Source organism: Podarcis bocagei (assembly GCF_964188305.1).
Source record: "Podarcis bocagei genome assembly, chromosome: 2".
In the NCBI taxonomy this organism is placed as follows: domain Eukaryota; kingdom Metazoa; phylum Chordata; class Lepidosauria; order Squamata; family Lacertidae; genus Podarcis; species Podarcis bocagei.
Window position 1 is genome coordinate 62,129,599 of NC_138126.1, and position 18,581 is coordinate 62,148,179.

Consider the following 18,581-nt stretch of genomic DNA (forward strand, 5'->3'; position numbering starts at 1 on the left):
GTGTTCCGTTGTGCCAGAAGCGGTTTTAACCATGCTGGCCACATGACTCAGAAAGCTGTCTGTGGACAAACGCCCGCTCCCACAGCCTGAAAGCGAGATGAGCGCTGCAACCCCATAGTCGCCTTTGACTGGACTTAACCACCCAGGGGTCCTTTACCTTTTACCTTTTTACCATGTAAGTTACTCTAGGAGTAAAACAAACAAACAATAGGAGGGACATATTAGTTCTTCCTTTAAGTATTATTTCTTCCACGCCATTAAGAGGGCATGAAGAGAGGGTAGGGATGTGCATGTTGAGCCTGCTCATCTATGCTTCCCCCCCCCCCAATCCATGCAATGGGGAGCTTGTCTGCATAGGGGAAACCTACTGAACATATGCTGGCTCTATTCGTGACTCGGAACCCTGCACTCACACCCACTCTCTCTATGAGACCTTAAATAGAGGAAATAGTGGGCTACTTGCTATTGTAAAGGGTAAGCCCCTAGAAGGGTACAATGTAACCCAAATAAATGAAATTAATTACTGAATGCAAGCATCTTAGTTCATAAAAGTGATCAATTTTCTTGGAAAAGGGTTGAATAGATGTGTGTATTGAAAACTCACACTCCCTCTCCCCCACAGCTTTGCTGCTGCTGGAGTTTGACTTCTGGGAGGTGCTTATTCCTAGATCTTAACAACTGAAGCCACCACAAAGCAGAACATGGAAGCAGTTGCAGGGAGGGTCTGATACAGAAGAGCGGCTATGTGAAGCCAGAAGCGGGAATGTCAGTGTGCAGATGCAGCAGTAAGTGTTTAGGGTGTTTGGACTCAAATATATCCCCAAAGTAACTTTTTGGGTTATCACATATTAACGCTATCCTGTATTTCAAACCCTCAAGCAATTCAGTTTGAGAAGCAGTTATGTTCAGCGCTGCCTGCCCACTATCATCAGCACGTCTGTGAACTCTGCCATTTGATGCAAGACAGAAATATCTCCTTGGATGCTAAGAAAAAGCCTGCTTTTGTTTCCAATTATTACAAACAAGCATATCTCAAGCAGCTTTCATGGAAGATGATCATGTTCCTATGACTCATGGCAAAAAAGTAATTTGTACTCCAAATGGAACAACAGTGATTTAGAACAATTTAGATTTCTAAAATTGCCATCAAGCTATTTATGAGGTAATGCCTAGTGTCAACAAATGCTTGAAAGTAGATTAATACCCTAATCACAGACCACCTTCACCCCTGCCATCTATAAAACTCAACGCCAACTTCTTGCTTCTGGAATGGATTTGATCTTGTCAGTTTTTGGGATCCACAGCACATCTGTTACTTCCTTTCAATGCACTGCCCAATTTACTAATTTGTACTCCATCTCTGGGGCTTATATTCATGCTGAAATCCATTATTTACAAGCCCCACACCCAGTATCCTGGATACTACTGCTATAATTTAATGTTTCCCCTCAGATTAATTTTTTAATTCCTGAAGATTTTCAGAAGATTTTTGTTTGTCTTGACTGCAGATGCCTCACCCTGACTGGATTTAACTGAAAAACGGATGTAGTGAGGTGGCCAAGTTTGCTGATGATACTCAATTGTTCAGTCATTAAAAGAAAAGGACCTCTCCAAACTGAGTGAATGGGCAGTAAAATGGAAAATGTACTGAAAGCCTGCTTAAGTATGTTTTATAATTTCCAGGAAATGTTTGGGTTTTGATGTTGATTGACCTATAGATCATAGGTAGGCAAACTAAGGCCTGGGGGCCGGATCTGGCCTAATCACCTTCTAGATCTGCCCACGGACGGTCCGGGAATCAGCATGTTTTTACATGAGTAGAATGTGTGCTTTTATTTGAAATGCATCTCTGGGTTATTTGTGGGGCATAGGAATTTGTTCATATTCCCCCCCCCCAAAAAAAAAATATAGTCCGGCCCACCACATGGTCTGAGAGACGGTAGACCGGCCCACAGCTGAAAAAGGTTGCTGACCCCTGCTCTAAGCAAAGGGTCACGCTTACGTCTCCTCCTTCTCCCAAACAATGGAGGCAACTGAAACAGGCAATATTCAGTTGAAAATTTGACCGTCTGAACAAGCTTGAATGCTGAAGCCATGTTGGTTTTGACTTCTCAGCATAACAAGGAATAGTCAGTGAATGAAAAGCAGATTGCAACTCATGAAGATTGCTTCAATTCTAAATTTAGGAGCAAAAGAACTCCCTTGCTGGGTAAGATCAAAAGTCTACATGGCCCAGCACTCTTTCTAACACTAGCTAACCAAATGCTCAAGATACTCACTCCAAGGGCATGATGCAATTAACCATCCACCATTTGTCCAAGCATCTGGCAATCAGATAAACTACTTTTGAATATGGAAGCTCTAATATTGATTGGGAGATCTATTCTCCATGTGTTTATATGTTCCCTTTTTAAAATAAAAAGAAACCTAAACCAGTAGCCATAACTACATTTTGTAGCGATCAATTCATTATTATACTTTGAATTAGAATTCCCTCGCATCTGTTCAAGACCTAAATGCAACATACTTCAAGCCATCTGGGACCTATTAGTCACAGCTGTATTTTATTGATCATGAATTTTAAGAGAGTCAGATTCAAAGGTCAGAAATTTAAGAAGAAAAGATGCACTATGATTGTTATCCTGGAAAAATAAGGACAAAAGCTGCATAAAACCAAATGCTGACCTTGAGAAAGCTATTTTTGATATGCAGTGAACATTCTGCCGTATGCCTTCTTCTGGGACCACCCAGGAACACCAGTCAAGCATCTGAACCTCTAGACATCCAATGTAACCACTAGAGGGAACTACGAGGCTCACTCAAGAATACTAACTAAGTAGTACTGACAACTAGGTGTGTTACGATAAAATGAAAAAAATGTAAGGAACATGCCTGGTTATTGTATAACAGTGGAACTGCATCCCAGATGCTAAATTCAAGGCACATTTTTTAATTTCTTGTTTCAAAACATTCAGTATATTCATCTGGAGAAAATGGAAACACTGAATAATCAGTAGGCAATTAGAATATTTCCACTATGCATACCAGACATTTAACCATACCCCGGCAAGATCTATTTTAAAGATGTGGAAATGACCCGTATTTGAAGTGACATTTGTCTTTGGTGTCTGTAATAAACAACTTCTCTATGAGATCACATTGTTCAAAACTCAGCAAAGTTCTGAGCAGCTGCTCCATCTAATACCATTCTGCCACTCCCACTGTAACGCCTTCCATTTCCAGATGTGCCCATATTTATTATAAAGGAACTATTCAGAGGACAACTCATTTCCTCTCTCATATGACAAGAGGGCATGCCAGTAATTTCACTGGGTGATCACTGCAAAACATTGACTGTCCGATGAAATGCTGCCGGTCTGAAAACATTTTGCTTAATCTAGAGTCTAGCAGGGTGCTTGAACAAGGGACCTGTTGCCTGAATCCTGCTCTGCGTTTTGTTGCTCACAGTCCAGGGCAGAATGCCAAATTTTGAAAGAGGGCACTTCTCCACACATGACCTTTTTGCAAGCAAAAGGCCAAAGGAAAAAGAATCTATGCTACAACATTTGCACCAGATGCTAGGCGCATATTGATGCTTTGGACTCCCAACTAATCACCACTTGCTGCTATTTCCCCAGCCAGCAGATATCCTGATGGCTGAATTGGCAGGAGGATTAAAACTTCTGCTAGTGACCTTCATCCAAGCCACGCAGACCATGTATACAATTACTTACTGGTTATCTTCTCCTTCTTTAAAATTCAATGCTAGAGGACACTCTTTCAGGAGCGGCAACGTCGAGAGACAAGGAACTGTCAGTGTGAAAAGTTCGTTTGTAATTAGACTGAGTCATATCTTCCAAGTGTGGAACCCACTGTTGGAAGCTAAAAGGCCAAAATCCGTCACAATGGGAGGCATACATGACTGCACCAGTGAAAAACTGGACAAGATCTTCTTTGAGTCTCTTAGTACATGCCTCTGTGACAATCCCTTTATATCCTGGGAGTCCACAGGTGTTACTGAAACTACGTACGGCAAACAGCATTAGGTTCCCACAGACCCAGGCATGCACAATTCTCAACCCATTAGTTAGCAGGCAGCCTGCCAAGTGCTCCCACTGCATTAGCTTGAAGCTTTCACAGAAAGTGCTCTTTGCACCACATTGACCCTGATCTTGAGTTCATGTTCAGTTAGAAATCCATGTGTTAATCTTCTTAACAGAAGGCCAGGAGAGAAAAATGCAGCATGGATGGCAACTCCTTGCTACATCCAAATGCCTCAGAAGAATGTCTCTCACAGTGCAGCTATTGCATTAATAGGGACAGAGCCCTGCCCATGTGACCCCACTCACAGCTGATAATGAGCCTGTTTGGTTTCTCTGAACAAAACTGCTCAGATCCTGTTTGTGGGATGAAATCTCCTTAATATCCGATAAGAATAAACCTGTTAAATAAACCTGTTAAATAAAAGCCTCTCCAGCAGATGGTGATAGTTATTGGACTTGTGAAAAGAAGTCTCCAGACCGCGCAAGCAAAGCAGCTTTGCATAGCTTTATTGCCAACTAGTCCGTCAGTCACAGAATACACCATTTAAATGGAGTCAACAATTAACCAAAGATTAAATGGATTTGGTTTTGCTCTTGACAATTCACTGACATGGCACCATCTGTGCATCAGTTATGTGTATGTACAGCACTGCAGAGAGGTTGACAGGAAGAAGATTCCATCTCCAAAGGAAATACTTTCCCATACTTCCATTTTGTTGGAGGTCACAGAACCTAACTATTGTAGCTTCCAAGGCAGATCCAGATTGGTCCTTCATTTGATTGCTACAGAAACACCTGCTGCCAAATGTTTATCTATTCCTGAACATGTTTTTGGGGGGGAGGGGGGATTCCATTTAAGAGTGTTCAACAAAAGTGATCACCACCAAAATACCCAATAATTGCCTCTTCTGTTTAGTAGGAACCTGCTTTGCTCTGCAGAATAATTGTTGAGATTTTACTCAGCAGTGTGACCAGAGAAAAAGGTAGAGTAATTATTTGCTAATTATTGTTGGTCCCTTAAGTATTAGACTGCACCCTTTTGGCAAGAAGACTAACACAGTTCTTAAAGCTCATGTAGGGTAGAAGAAACTATTTAAACATGGCATTGTGACCTTGATGTCAAAACAATGCAGGCTTGAAAACAGACATTTATCTGACCTGCAGTTAGTAAGACTCTCCTCCAGGTGACAAAGGAGAGAAGCTTTTGTAAAGCAAAGAGAAGTGCTGATTATTTTCTCTTCCTTTCATACGAATACAATTAATACCACATGGATGGGGCAAAGAGGCTACAAGAAATTGTTATGGGCAAGTAATTTCTGTGTATTTGCTTACAGATCTAAGGTGTTGTTGTTTAGTCGTGTCCGACTCTTCATGACCCCATGGACCAGAGCAGATCTAAGGTAACAAATCCAAATTGAAGGTTCACATGTCTAAAAAACAAACACTGAAAATACTATTTAGAAAAGTGTGGAGAGCTCAACATGTCAGAACTTCCCAAAAGGTTAAGATGTCATAAGACTGTGGGGATTAAGTATATTCAGGCATTCAAAGTGTTTGGGCACTAAAGAGCTAATCTACCGTATTTTTCGCTCTATAAGATGCACTTCCCCCTCCTAAAAAGCAAGGGGAAATGTGTGTGCATCTTAGGGAGTGAGTGCAGACGGGAGGCTCTGCTCAGCGCTCCCTTTAAAGAGCCCCGTGGAGCGTGTGTGTGGCTCGTGGGGGCTTTTCCCCAAGGAGGAAAAGCCCCCACGAGCCGCACACATGCTCCGCAAGCTCTTTAAAGGGAGAGCGGCTCTTGGGGGAGCCTTCTTCCCGCTGCCCGGGAGACACTGTGCGCGGCTATCCCAGAAGCCAGAACAGCAAGAGGCTATCCCAGAAGCCAGATCCCTCTTGCTGTTCTGGCTTCTGGGGTTCAGAATATATTTTTTTCTTGTTTTCCTCCTCCAAAAACGTAAGTGCGTCTTATGGTCTGGTGCGTCTTACAGAGAGAAAAATACAGTAAGTGAGGCACATATCAGGTCACGGGTGTCAGAAATAAGACTGCAAAATAAGGCATAAACTTGGGCATGGGGCTAATTAACCAAAAATGAAAGTAGTTTGGGGTTTTTTTACCCCGTGATTTTAAGTGAAAAGCAGTCTTTTGTAAAATAGAAGAGCAGATTATGCTGATTACTAATTCAGTTACTGAGTAAATTTCAATGGCCTGTATTATGCAGATTACAGGCCATAACTGTTATTAGTCCTCCTGGTTTTTAAATCCTATAGATGCTGCATAAAGCAAGATGAATAAAATAATTTCGCACGTTTCCAAGCATAGGTTGGCTGTTTAGCACAGTCAGCATAGGAAGTTTGGGCAGGATACGATTTCTTCTTTTGAGAAGATGTCAGGCTGCCTTTATCCTGCACTGAAATTCAGCCTGTAGTTCTGTAGGTCTTGTGAATCCTCCGAGGTTGTCCAAGCTTAACACACCTCTGGCATTGCCTAAAATAAGTTGCATCTCAAGATCTCTGAGCATCTTAGTGATTAAAACTAAATATCCTAAAAGGGAAGCAGGACTACAACTGGTCTTACAGTTTGGGAACTACTTAACAGATTACAAGCATATTCTTGCCCCTTACTTTCAGTTATCGGTACCTATCACTTTCTCTTGACCTTCAAGCTCTGTAAGGCAACACCCATCTGGCTTTCTATGAATGTACCATGTCAACAATGTTGCTAGCAAAGCACTAGTTCCAGCACAGGATAGCAAAGCAGTTCTTGCACAAAAACTGAGAAGGAAGCCTCAGTAACTAAGCTACACGTCTTTCAAGATATAAAAGAATGAGCATGGGTATGAATGATATCTCTTTTCGCCAGCCCATGTTGAGGCCTGGCAACCAGACAGTTGACTACATGCCAAGAACCTTTTTTAAAGCACAGGGCACAAAAAAAGTTATGATCACCTCTGAATTATCTCTGTTTGAGAGGTTCCAGCAAGGGGGGCTCTGCATCTTTGACTAACCCTTTAACTAACACTTTCTGCATACTCTCCACAATCCCAGTGCAGTCAATTATTCATATATGCCTTGTTTCCTTCCTCCACTCAAAGACACAGGCTCTTTCAACACAAAGACAAGCAAGTGACAAGATGGTCCAAACCTCCCTTTCGGGAATGCTTTTGGGCAAAAAATGGTTGCTCCCATTCTGGTACAAATCGCTGTGGTTAAATTTTTGTGTTTGCTGTATTCGGGGTTTTTCCTGTGCTGTTTTGTGGCTCTTTCACTGCTTTTATTGCATTTAATATTTTTTTAAAAATAGAAATAAAAAAGTGGTTCCTTAACTAAAAACAAGGAAGAAGAGGCAGGAAGGAGTGCAAAGTCAGCAAGTACTTCCTGATTATTTACAGGTCTTGTATCCCATAAATGATTCTAGGTTCTTTCTAATACAGCCTCAACTTTTTGGCTGAAAAGCTGTTGGTTAGGCAGGCTGGCTGACTAGTGGCAGAATTTATCTCTTCGGGCACTGCAACACCTTCCCCCAGAACAGCAAGTTTCACATCACTACCACAGCTACCTCTCCAGTTGGAGAAATGATACATTATTTGTCTGTAACATTTGAATTGTGACAGGCCATGTAAGCCCTGGACTCAGTGGTGGGCTAGGTGAGGGCCAATAAACTGACTCTTTCAAAATGGAGGCACTGTGTGAGAGCAGTTCCAAGTCTGGATAACTGATTAATTGCTTACTTTGAATGGGGCTATACAGAAGGAGCAGGTTTATAGTCTGGATGTCTCTATTGCTAGAGGCCCAGGTGACCTGGATGGTTAACAGTGCCTTTTATCAGGTATGACTGATAGATAGACTGACTTAGAAGCTGCAGCTGGTGCAGAATGGCTTGACTGCTCACCAGGGCAGAATATTATGCCGGTGCTGAAAGAATTACACAGCCTGCCAGTCATCTACTAGGCTAACTTCAAGGTGCAGGTATGGGTGTACAAAGCCTCACATAGCATGCAAAGTTTGAGAAGTTTTAAAGCAGGGGTTGGATGTCCATCTATCATGTATGAATTGGTTGAGATTCCTGTATGCCAGTTGTTTGGATTAGATGATCCTTGGGACCCCTTCCAACTCTACAATTCTATGATTCCTCTTTCAATAAGCCTTCTGAAATCTTTATCTTGGTTTTTGAATTGGTTTGATATACAGTGGTACCTTGGTTTACAACCACAATCCATTCTGTAGGTCCGGTTGTAAACCAAAACAGGTTGTAACCCAAGGCACGCTTTCACCAATGGGACCTCCCCCCAAAAATTGGTTGTAACCCCCCCCCCAAAAAATGGGTTGTAATCCAAAAAAAGGGACACGCACTTCCAGGTTTGACATGGTTGTAATCCAAAACGATTGTAATCCAAAGCGGTTGCAAACCAAGGTACCACTGTATGTGCTGTTGCTTTTTAAACTGTCCTTATAAAAATAATTGTTTTAAAGTTGTTTTTGTGTATGTGTGTTTTGCACATGTTTTTATTCTATTGCAAATTGCTTTGGGGTGTCTCATGGAAAGCGATTCATAAATAAACAATAAGATTACATTTAAAAATAAAATGTTAATAAAAATATCAATATGCAATAATGAAATAATTATAATACAACTAATAAATTAAAGCTGGGTTTGGCAGGCACTGTAGCATCCTAAGGCCAGGAAAGTACATCATGGCTGCCTGTTCCTACCAAAGTCAGAAGAGGAATGCAAAAATTTTATGCCTAGGAAAGTGACTATGCTTGGAGCGTGTTTATGACAAGTTCTCTTCCCCTAGCATCAAGTTTCAAATTCCATGAAAAGTCAACCCAGAATTCAAAATAGGATCATGTTAGACAAAATAGTATAGTCGATACTTATCCTGATCTTAGTCTCTGTGACATTTGGATGTAAAAGTCAATTTCTAAGCAAACCCATTGAGGAGAGAGAGAAGACAAAGACTAGTAAGATAGAAGTAAATATACGGCAGAAGATATTACAGCCCCAAACTTCTCACCTGGATAATTTCGCCATTAGAAGCTATTAGTTCTGTTGGGATGGTGACTCTGAAGGAACGACCCACTACAGCAGAGCTGTCAGGAATCCCCACCACCGCTGGCACATTCTCTCGGAGATCCGAAAGCACCGAATGCATGGAGGCCTCTAACTGGTTTTCCCAGTCCCGTACAACTTCTGAGGCCTCACTAGGCCAATGGCACTTAACAGTAGTAGTCACCATCAGCACTAGCAAAGTCCTCCCCAGTATTGGGGACAGCTGTATAAATCCAAGAGTCATTCTCTCAGCACGTGCCAAGTACTCCGTTGTAGCCAGAAAAGAGATCCAGGGCCCAGCAAGCTAAACAGAGCCGTGCAGTCACCAATCCTTCACACCAGATTCATTGTTGCTAGTCTTGGTACCTGTAAGAGAAACACACACACAGTCAATGAGCAGGTGAAGACAAACTTCATGATGACCCTTTGACTAAGGTTCTGTCATCTGGCTAGTGCATGAAGCCTTTCAGAAGCTTGAAGCCCAACTGCCCAAAGCACTCTCCCTCTACAGTGAAAATTATCCAGCTTCTGCCCCAGTCCAGTTCAATCTTTCTGTCAAGGCTTTTGTTGACCCTCCCACACCCACAATGTCTTCATCATTTTCCGCTTTTACATGGAGCTCCCAGGGGCCTACCATCCAATTTTCTGCAACAGTTTATAACTTCCTGGTTTCAGCAGCGCTGCAGCATTGAATGTTTCCAGGTTATTCACTCCCCATACCCCATATCTTTACTGATTCATAAAAGTATGTGAACAAAGGAAGAAATCAAACGATGTATCATCATAGAGCGGGGCAATCTTTCAAGAAAACAGTAGTAAGTTTGCACAGGGAGTTTGCACTTTAATTATCAGAACATAAGAGCCATTAGTGGAAGATGTTGCATGCCATTTAGTTCCGCTACTTTGAGCTCAACTCCACACTACAGTTTTCCTAGCCCCAAGTTGGAATGTCACAAACAAGTACTAAAGATGACAGCTGTTTTACATAGGTCACTGCTACCCGGATATTGCTTCTGCGTAGGAAATTCCATACAAACACCATGTTGCTTGAGAGAATTGTGTCTATATATTCTGAGAGGTGTGAATGCTGCAAGAATTATTTGCAAAATAGGCTTCCTGCTGCATGGACCAGAGACAAAATGCCTAAACACATCTGGGTACATGAAACTTCCTGCAGAAGAGCAACAGAATTCCATCCTGCGTGAAGACATTCGCTCTGTATTCCTTATTAGGCAGGTGCATATCTCTACCCATACTTTCTCTGACTGGAATCCCCTCTTGATATGAGACGCACACCCCCCACGCTTCTCACTTCTGTATTGCAAAAATTTCAATATTTTCCAATTTCAGAAGTTGCAACAAAAAGATAAATGGGGTCCTTTATTAGCTCTATCCATATTTATATACTGTACACAGACGACCTTTTCATTAGGTAGCAGACATTTTCAATACTACTGCTTTTAATAGGGGAAAGTATCAAATGTAATAGCTTTGCTGGGCGTTGACACATCATGCAAGCTTGTCTTTCACCAGCTAAAAAGAATCTACACTGACGAGCAATGTCTTTATAGTTTATACGAACACTTTGCTCCATGTACACTTGTAAAAAGCACAGGCCCAGAACTGCTCAGATAATACGTAAATAATAAACTAGACTAGCATTTGCTCTGATAAAACCATTAAAGGAAAGATCTTCAAGGTCAATGAGTAATAGAAGGCTTCCTTAAAGCTCATGAACCAAAGTGATGATGTGATTACAACAACTCCCAGTTAGGCACACCTTCTCTAGTGAACGGGAACATTCCTCCCATGCACTAAGTTGTGTCAGAACAAGTTCTGACCCAATTTGGAAGAATACTGATCTGCGGGTTAACATTTCATGTATGCATTCCAATGCACAATAAAGTGTCTGAACCAATAGCTTAGACAATCTTTGAATGCATGAATGTGCTTCTTACTACATTTTGGTAGCCTTGGGGCAGTAGTAATTTCTGTCTGGAGTGTGGAGGAAGGGGAGAGAACACAGGAAGGAGCATCACGGTGTCAGTGTGTGCGGACTATGAGGCTGTTGTTGTTTAGTTTAGTCGTGTCCGACTCTTCGTAACCCCATGGACCAGAGCACACCAGGCACTCCTGTCTTCCACTGCCTCCTGCAGTTTGGTCAAACTCATGCTGGTAGCTTCAAGAACACTACCCAACCATCTTGTCCTCTGTCGTCCACTTCTCCTTGTGCCCTTCATCTTTCCCAACATCAGGGTCTTTTCCAGGGAGTCTTCTCTTCTCATAAGGTGGCCAAAGTATTGGAGCCTCAGCTTCAGGATCTGTCCTTCCAGTGAGCACTCAGGGCTGATCTCCTTAAGAATGGATAGGTTTGATCTTCTTGCAGTCCATGGGACTCTCAAGAGTCTCCTCCAGCACCATAATTCAAAAGCATCTATGAGGCTAAAAGACAGCAACTATGGAGGTAGCTTCAGCCACATTAGTGCAAATGCACACCCAATGCATTAATGTTGCCTTATGCTTTGGGCAGAAGCTCCACGCCCACTGTGTGGCAATTGCACCATATGCTAATATGGAAAGACTCCACTTTGTGGGTGGGGCAGAAATTTCAGCTACCCAACTTCCCCCTTAAAGCCACCAGCGTCTTCAAACAGCTGTTAAGGCCTCATTACAGGTGCAGGGAGGGAGGGGCCTTTTCCCCACAACTATGCCATTTGATGCATCTATCTTGGAAACAAATGAGTAATTATGTACATTGAAATGAGCAGGCTCAGTCTTAAAAGCTACCTGGATGGAGAATCTGGGAACTACGCTTAAGCCACTGAGTTCTTTTGAAGACTAATCGGTTAGAGCAGTGAAAAAATATACTTATAGAATATAACTGGATTTGACTTCGTCTAGTCAGAGGGACCTCAGAGCTTCTTTGCACGGCTCAGCTGAGCATTAAACGGTCCCCACTCCACAGCTGAGAGAGCTAGGGCAGAAGCAGTTTAAAGAAGTTGAGGGAGGGACAAGCTGTATCGGGCCCGGTGGTACAGCTTGCTTCTCTCTCTGCAGTATAAGGGGCAGAGCAATGGTGGCTTCACTCGGCAGTATATCGCAGGTGAAACCACTGCTGCTCCTGAGTCCCTCTGCTACCAGAGGCTCAGTGCTGAAAGTGGCACGGGTAGCAGAGGGACTCAGAAGCAGTGTTGGTTTCACTTGCAATATACTGTTGGGTGAAGCCGCTATATATCACCCAGGCCCAGTTGAAACACCTCCTTCTAGAAGTGTCCCTGTTCAGGATGCCTACCAAGCCAGCCAGCCAGCCAGGCCCTTCTCCAATATACTATAGCTGTAAAGGAATTTAAGCAAGGCATTCTATTCTTCTCTCCTTCTGGTGCTCATGGTTCCCCAGAGTATGTCAATAGCTGCCTCTTATTTGTGAGTGGCTCTGTTTTGACACCATTTATGACAGCACTCACAACATGAGTTTGTTATTGGAGGGAGCAAATATTGAATGTGTTAATGGTTCCTTTGGACGAACTACTTACTACAAGATCAGCAAAGCTGCCTTGCAAATCAGGCACCTAGTCCTTTACACATTGCAGTACTAAAGACTGTGCGGAAGTTTCTGAAATGAACAGGAAAATAATCTAAAACAAAGTATACCTTTATTCCAGGTCCAAACATCAAAGAAAGCCGGTCACTTCAGTGCTTAACACTTGGCAATGCAGGCACTGCCTTTCCACCAGCTCATATGTTTACATAATGTGCTGCCCACCTGGATTTGGGAGCAAACACCTACAGGCTCCATTTATCAAAATGTGCTTACTTTAATTGTAAAAATATGATCCAGGAGTGCTTTGTTGCTGTTGGCCAGAACCACATTAGAGCACATAACATTAGTCTTTATGAACAAAAACACTAACTGCAAACAGCAACTGCTTGTGACAGAATGCATAAATCTTCATACAACAACTGCAAACAGCAAAGAGAACAAAACATTGGCCTCCAAAACCAAATAAGTTAAGGGAAGCCCCGAAAGCCCCTCAATACCTTAAGGACCGCCTCTCATACAAAGTGACCTGGACCCTGTGTTTGTCATCTGATGCCGTTCTCTGTGTCCTTCCTCCTTGATGGGTTCAGAGAGAGACCCCCCCCAACTGTGGAATGCTCTCCCCAGAGAAGCTCACCTGGTGCCATCATTACATTAGGCACCAGGCAAAAGCATTCTTCTTTAGCCAGGCCTTTAGCCACTGAATGGCCTGTTAAAGGTTTTTTGTGGGGGGAGCCAGGTCAATTGACTGTTATTATGATTAGTTTATTATTATGCTGACTGTTATTATGCTTTTTATTATGTTTTTATTATCAATAGTCCATAAAATGTGTTATTAATGCTGTATACCACCCTGGGAACTTTTGATAAAGGGTGGGATATAAACAGAATAAATAATAAAGAAAACAAAGCTGCTTCCAAAATTATGTAAAAACTTACACCATTTTGTAAAGCCAGATAATGCATATTATACAAGTCATCAATCCCACAGCAGGAAGAAATCATATCAAAGCCTTCTAGAAAAACTGCTCTAAGCAGTTACATTTCTACCCATATGAGATTTACTACCAACATTTCAAGATACATATAAGGGTTGCAAATAGAGACAATGCACGTATTTTTATAACCCAATAAAATCTTTAATAAAAAATATTTTTTTTTTAAAAAAAAAAGATGCATACAAGGGGGGAAAGCCCAGGAAGGCCTTCATGTAACCTTCACCCCCTGCTAGTAATGCCAATACTCCTCAGAAAGATAGATTTTCTTGAACCAATTTCATCTCTTAACAGGGACACATTTCTCCCAGAGGCTAAGAACTAACCTTGGAGAGTCTTTTCACCCCAAATCCCTCCTTAATCTAAATTCCTTTCCTCGATACTCCACAGCACCAAAATATGCAAGACCTTTGGACCACAAGTTCTGCAAACTGGAAGTTTTACTCTGACTCCCTGGGATGCTTTAGGCAAGGTTACTATGCAAATATTAGTCTTGCTAATCACATTTCAGGTATGTAATCAAGTAGACCAAAGGGAAGGACACAAGATAATGAATGTTCTGAAGTGAAAAACACGCAGTACTTCAGACAGTTCTGGTTTAACAGATAGATTGTGCAAGGAAGTAAAGCTGCATAATTGCTCATAGTTTTGTACTTACGCCTTCCTTTTTACATAGACATTATCTTAAGCAAAGGGCTGTTTTGAAGTTGGCCAGGTGGATTTGAGTTGTACATAGTATAGCTACTTCAAAATTCCTCATCTCTTGAAACTTAAGGCGTTTCTTTATTGTGACAACATGTTTTGAGGCTCTCCTCCAGTTCATTTATTCTTAGTCTCAGCAAAGTTAAAATAAATATAACTATTTGAAAGCTCTTCACACTACCCGCCACTGTTCCTCCTCTGTGGTATAAGATTATTCTGCTGCTATCATATGTACACTGCATGCATGAAAGGAAGTGGTCCCAATATATGAACCCTACTGCTTTTCAAAGAGGTGAAGAAAAGTATTTTTAGCAAATAAGTCTTGTACACTGCTTTGCATGAAGCATTCAGAACTACTACAGTATCCTAAAAGAGAGATTCTAGTATTTCCTTTAGATGTTATTAGATATCCAAGGTGAATAGATTTAACCACATGAAGTACATTCATTCCAATTTTAATGTTCTGGTTTTTGCTCCCTAGTGACTTCTGTTTGGTAATCTGTGTTATATGCCTGTCCTATGGAGTGAACTCTTCAAATGCACTGAAGATCCTGCAACTGAGCTGCACTACTGCTTTAAATTGGTTCTGTTCACAGCTATGTGAAGGGAAAGCACTGTGGTATGAAGGCAAGAAGCTGAGCAAAGCCACACTGACCAGCAACATTTTCTTTAAGTAGCTCAATTATGCTATATATGTCATGTCAGACTAACCTGATCTCGTTTTTTGCCAGAATTACAAGCCTGGTAGATGAAGGGAATGCAGTGGGTGTAGCCTACCTTGATTTCAGCAAGGCATTCGACAAGGTGCCCCATGATATTCTTGTAAAGAAGCTGGTAAAATGCGGTCTTGACTATGCTACCACTCAGTGGATTTGTAACTGGCTGACTGACCGAACCCAAAGGGTGCTCATCAATGGTTCCTCTTCATCCTGGAGAAGAGTGACTAGTGGGGTGCCACAGGGTTCTGTCTTGCGGCCGGTCTTATTCAACATCTTTATCAACGACTTGGATGATGGACTCAAGGGCATCCTGATCAAATTTGCAGATGACACCAAACTGGGAGGGGTGGCTAACACCCCAGAGGACAGGATCGCACTTCAAAACGACCTTGACAGATTAGGGAACTGGGCCAAAACAAACAAGATGAACTTTAACAGGGAGAAATGTAAAGTATTGCACTTGGGCAAAAAAATGAGAGGCACAAATACAAGATGGGTGACACCTGGCTTGAGAGCAGTACGTGTGAAAAGGATCTAGGAGTCTTGGTTGACCACAAACTTGACATGAGCCAACAGTGTGACGCGGCAGCTAAAAAAGCCAATGCAATTCTGGGCTACATCAATAGGAGTATAGCATCTAGATCAAGGGAAGTAATAGTGCCACTGTATTCTGCTCTGGTCAGACCTCACCTGGAGTACTGTGTCCAGTTCTGGGCACCACAGTTCAAGAAGGACACTGACAAACTGGAATGTGTCCAGAGGAGGGCAACCAAAATGGTCAAAGGCCTGGAAACGATGCCTTATGAGGAACGGCTAAGGGAGCTGGGCATGTTTAGCCTGGAGAAGAGGAGGTTAAGGGGTGATATGATAGCCATGTTCAAATATATAAAAGGATGTCATATAGAGGAGGGAGAAAGGTTGTTTTCTGCTGCTCCAGAGAAGCGGACACGGAGCAATGGATCCAAACTACAAGAAAGAAGATTCCACCTAAACATTAGGAAGAACTTCCTGACAGTAAGAGCTGTTCGACAGTGGAATTTGCTGTCAAGGAGTGTGGTGGAATCTCCTTCTTTGGAGGTCTTTAAGCAGAGGCTTGACAACCATATGTCAGGAGTGCTCTGATGGTGTTTCCTGCTTGGCAGGGGGTTGGACTCGATGGCCCTTGTGGTGTCTTCCAACTCTATGATTCTATGACATTACCAGGAACTTTTCTTAGAAGTAGATAAAAGTTTTAAAATAACCTCAAGTGGGCAGGAGTAATGAAACAAGTGTCACACTTCTCTTCCAAGTTGCGCTACATTAGACTCCTATTAAAACTGTAAGAGAAACTGCAGAGCGCCAAACTGCACTTGGGCAAGTAACACGCATCTATAGGAATCTATAGGTGTGTGTAGAGTATAGAATAGGCCATGGTGGACATCTAATCACCAGTTTATATAGGAAAGCTACTAGCTTCCACTCAGAACACACCACAAAGGAATCCACATGTCTACAGCCAAGCCCTACAATTGAATTTGTTCACAGACTCAGACAGAGAATTGCGACTTTCAATTTTTCACCAGACTTTCCTTGGAATCCAACACCCATGCAATGCATGGTACACAGGACTATTCTACTATAGTGCATATCCAGAAGAGAAAACTACAGATCGCCACTTGTCACTTTCAGCTCCCAGTTAAAACTAATCAAATATATAATGATCTATAGCAGTGTTTCCCAACCGGTGTTCCGCGGCACACTAGTGTGCCGTGAGACGTCGGCTGGTGTGCCGTGGGAGGGAGGCGGGCGAGTCGGGCGGCGAGAGGCGGCGGCGGCGAGGATCCGCGTCGAGCCGGGTGCGGCTCCGCGGTGGTGGTGCTGAGCGGCGGGTCAGCGCGTGCAAAAGGGAGGAGCGCGAGACAGTGGAGGAGGAGGAGGCCGGCATGTCCGGGCAGCAGCAGCAACAACAGCAGCAGCAACTCCCGCCGCCGCCCCCTCCTCCGCCCGCTATCGCCGCCACCACCACAACAGCCGCCGCCGCCTCAGCTGCCGCCGTCCCTCAGTCCCTCGCTCTGCTGCCTCCTCCCCCCCACCCCCAAAGCTTGGAGGTTCCCCGGCAAGGGGGAGGGAAAAAAATTAAAAACTTTCACTTTCGTGCGTCCCTCCCGGCGTGACGCTGCGCGCTGACGTCACGGGGCTGTAATGGTGGTGTGCCGCGAGATTTTTTTCATTAAACAGGTGTGCCGTTGCCCAAAAAAGGTTGGGAAACACTGATCTATACCACACTTTCTTCTCACAGGCTTTGGATGGCAGGCCCACACTTGTATAGAGACACCCTCTTAACCTAGAACAGCTACTCATGAACAACTGGCCATAAAACAGACATCAAGCCACTAGACCCTGCCACACTTCCAGAAACCCTGCCTCTGTCCCCATGTCAACTCCACAACATTACAAGATCTAATAACATCATTCCCATCACAGCTTCTAATATAATACAAGCCACCTGCCAACAATTCCCTTCTACATGGAGAGGTGGCCTGCTCTAGATCACCCACTGAAGAAGCAGGTATATAGTTAATTGGCTTCTCCATGATTCAACACAGTCACTGGAGATCCAGATGGAATTAGTGGCAAGGATTGCCTATGTCTAGCTCCAGCTACACCACCAGCTTTGGTAGGGCTACCTTGTGAAGATCTGAGAACTGCATTTTGTGCAAAATGTGACCACCAGATTGTTGAGTGGTGTATTTAATCAGAATCGTAACACACCACTCCTGTGAAAACTGCACTGACTGGCAGGATGCTATTGAGCCCAATTCAAGGTTCGACATTAACATATAAAGTCTTACATGACTTAGGTCCCAAATACTTGAAGAAATGTCTTGGCCTGAGCCTTAAATTCTGCTAGGAAGGCCCTTCACATGGTTGCACTGCTGGGCATAGCTTGATGTGAATGTGATGATACAGGAAAATACCTTCTTGATTACAGCAACACATCTGTGGAATTCCCTTCCCCTAGAACTGAACTGTGTGTTGTGACATGTTAGTGTATCGACTGCAGTATGTAGGTGTGTCGTGTGTATGCTCCACACTCTCCTCCAGGGGCTAGAAAGGGGTTAGTTTAAACTCTGGTTTGCTAGTAAAACTGAATTACTGTGTAGCGAAATGATGCAAAACTGAATTATTGTGTTGTGAAATGATGCATATCTAAAGTGTGTTGTCACCAATAGGAATAAAAATTTCTGTCTTTTGTAAACTGCCCTGAGATCTAATTAAGGGAAGTATAAAAATTTGATCAAATAATTAGAGATTGCTGCTTTCCCCCCAAAAAGGGCACGAATCTGAGATAAGAAATGTCAGTATCAGTGGGGGAACATTTCAAACACACTCTAACAGATCATAAGATAGCCATGATAGAATGCCAAAGGGAAACTGCAACATGAAACTGTTGGATTAGCATCAAACTTCTTGATGAATTCTTTCTTGTGAACCAAATTAGGATATCACACTGCTTGTTTCAATTGGCCAGGATGCCTATGTTAACGGAATATA

General features: G+C 42.8%; 1 protein-coding gene across 2 annotated transcripts in view; it reads right to left on the reverse strand.

Moving 5' to 3' along the window:
* Positions 1–18,581, reverse strand: part of DAG1 (dystroglycan 1) — a 71,527-nt gene that overhangs the window by 11,873 nt on the left and 41,073 nt on the right. For both annotated transcript variants that reach the window (XM_081185832.1, XM_081185833.1), the window contains exon 2: positions 9,059–9,459. In XM_081185832.1, the coding sequence (XP_081041958.1) occupies positions 9,059–9,337 (279 nt within the window). In that variant the 5' untranslated portion in view covers positions 9,338–9,459. The remainder of the gene's footprint in view (positions 1–9,058; positions 9,460–18,581) is intronic.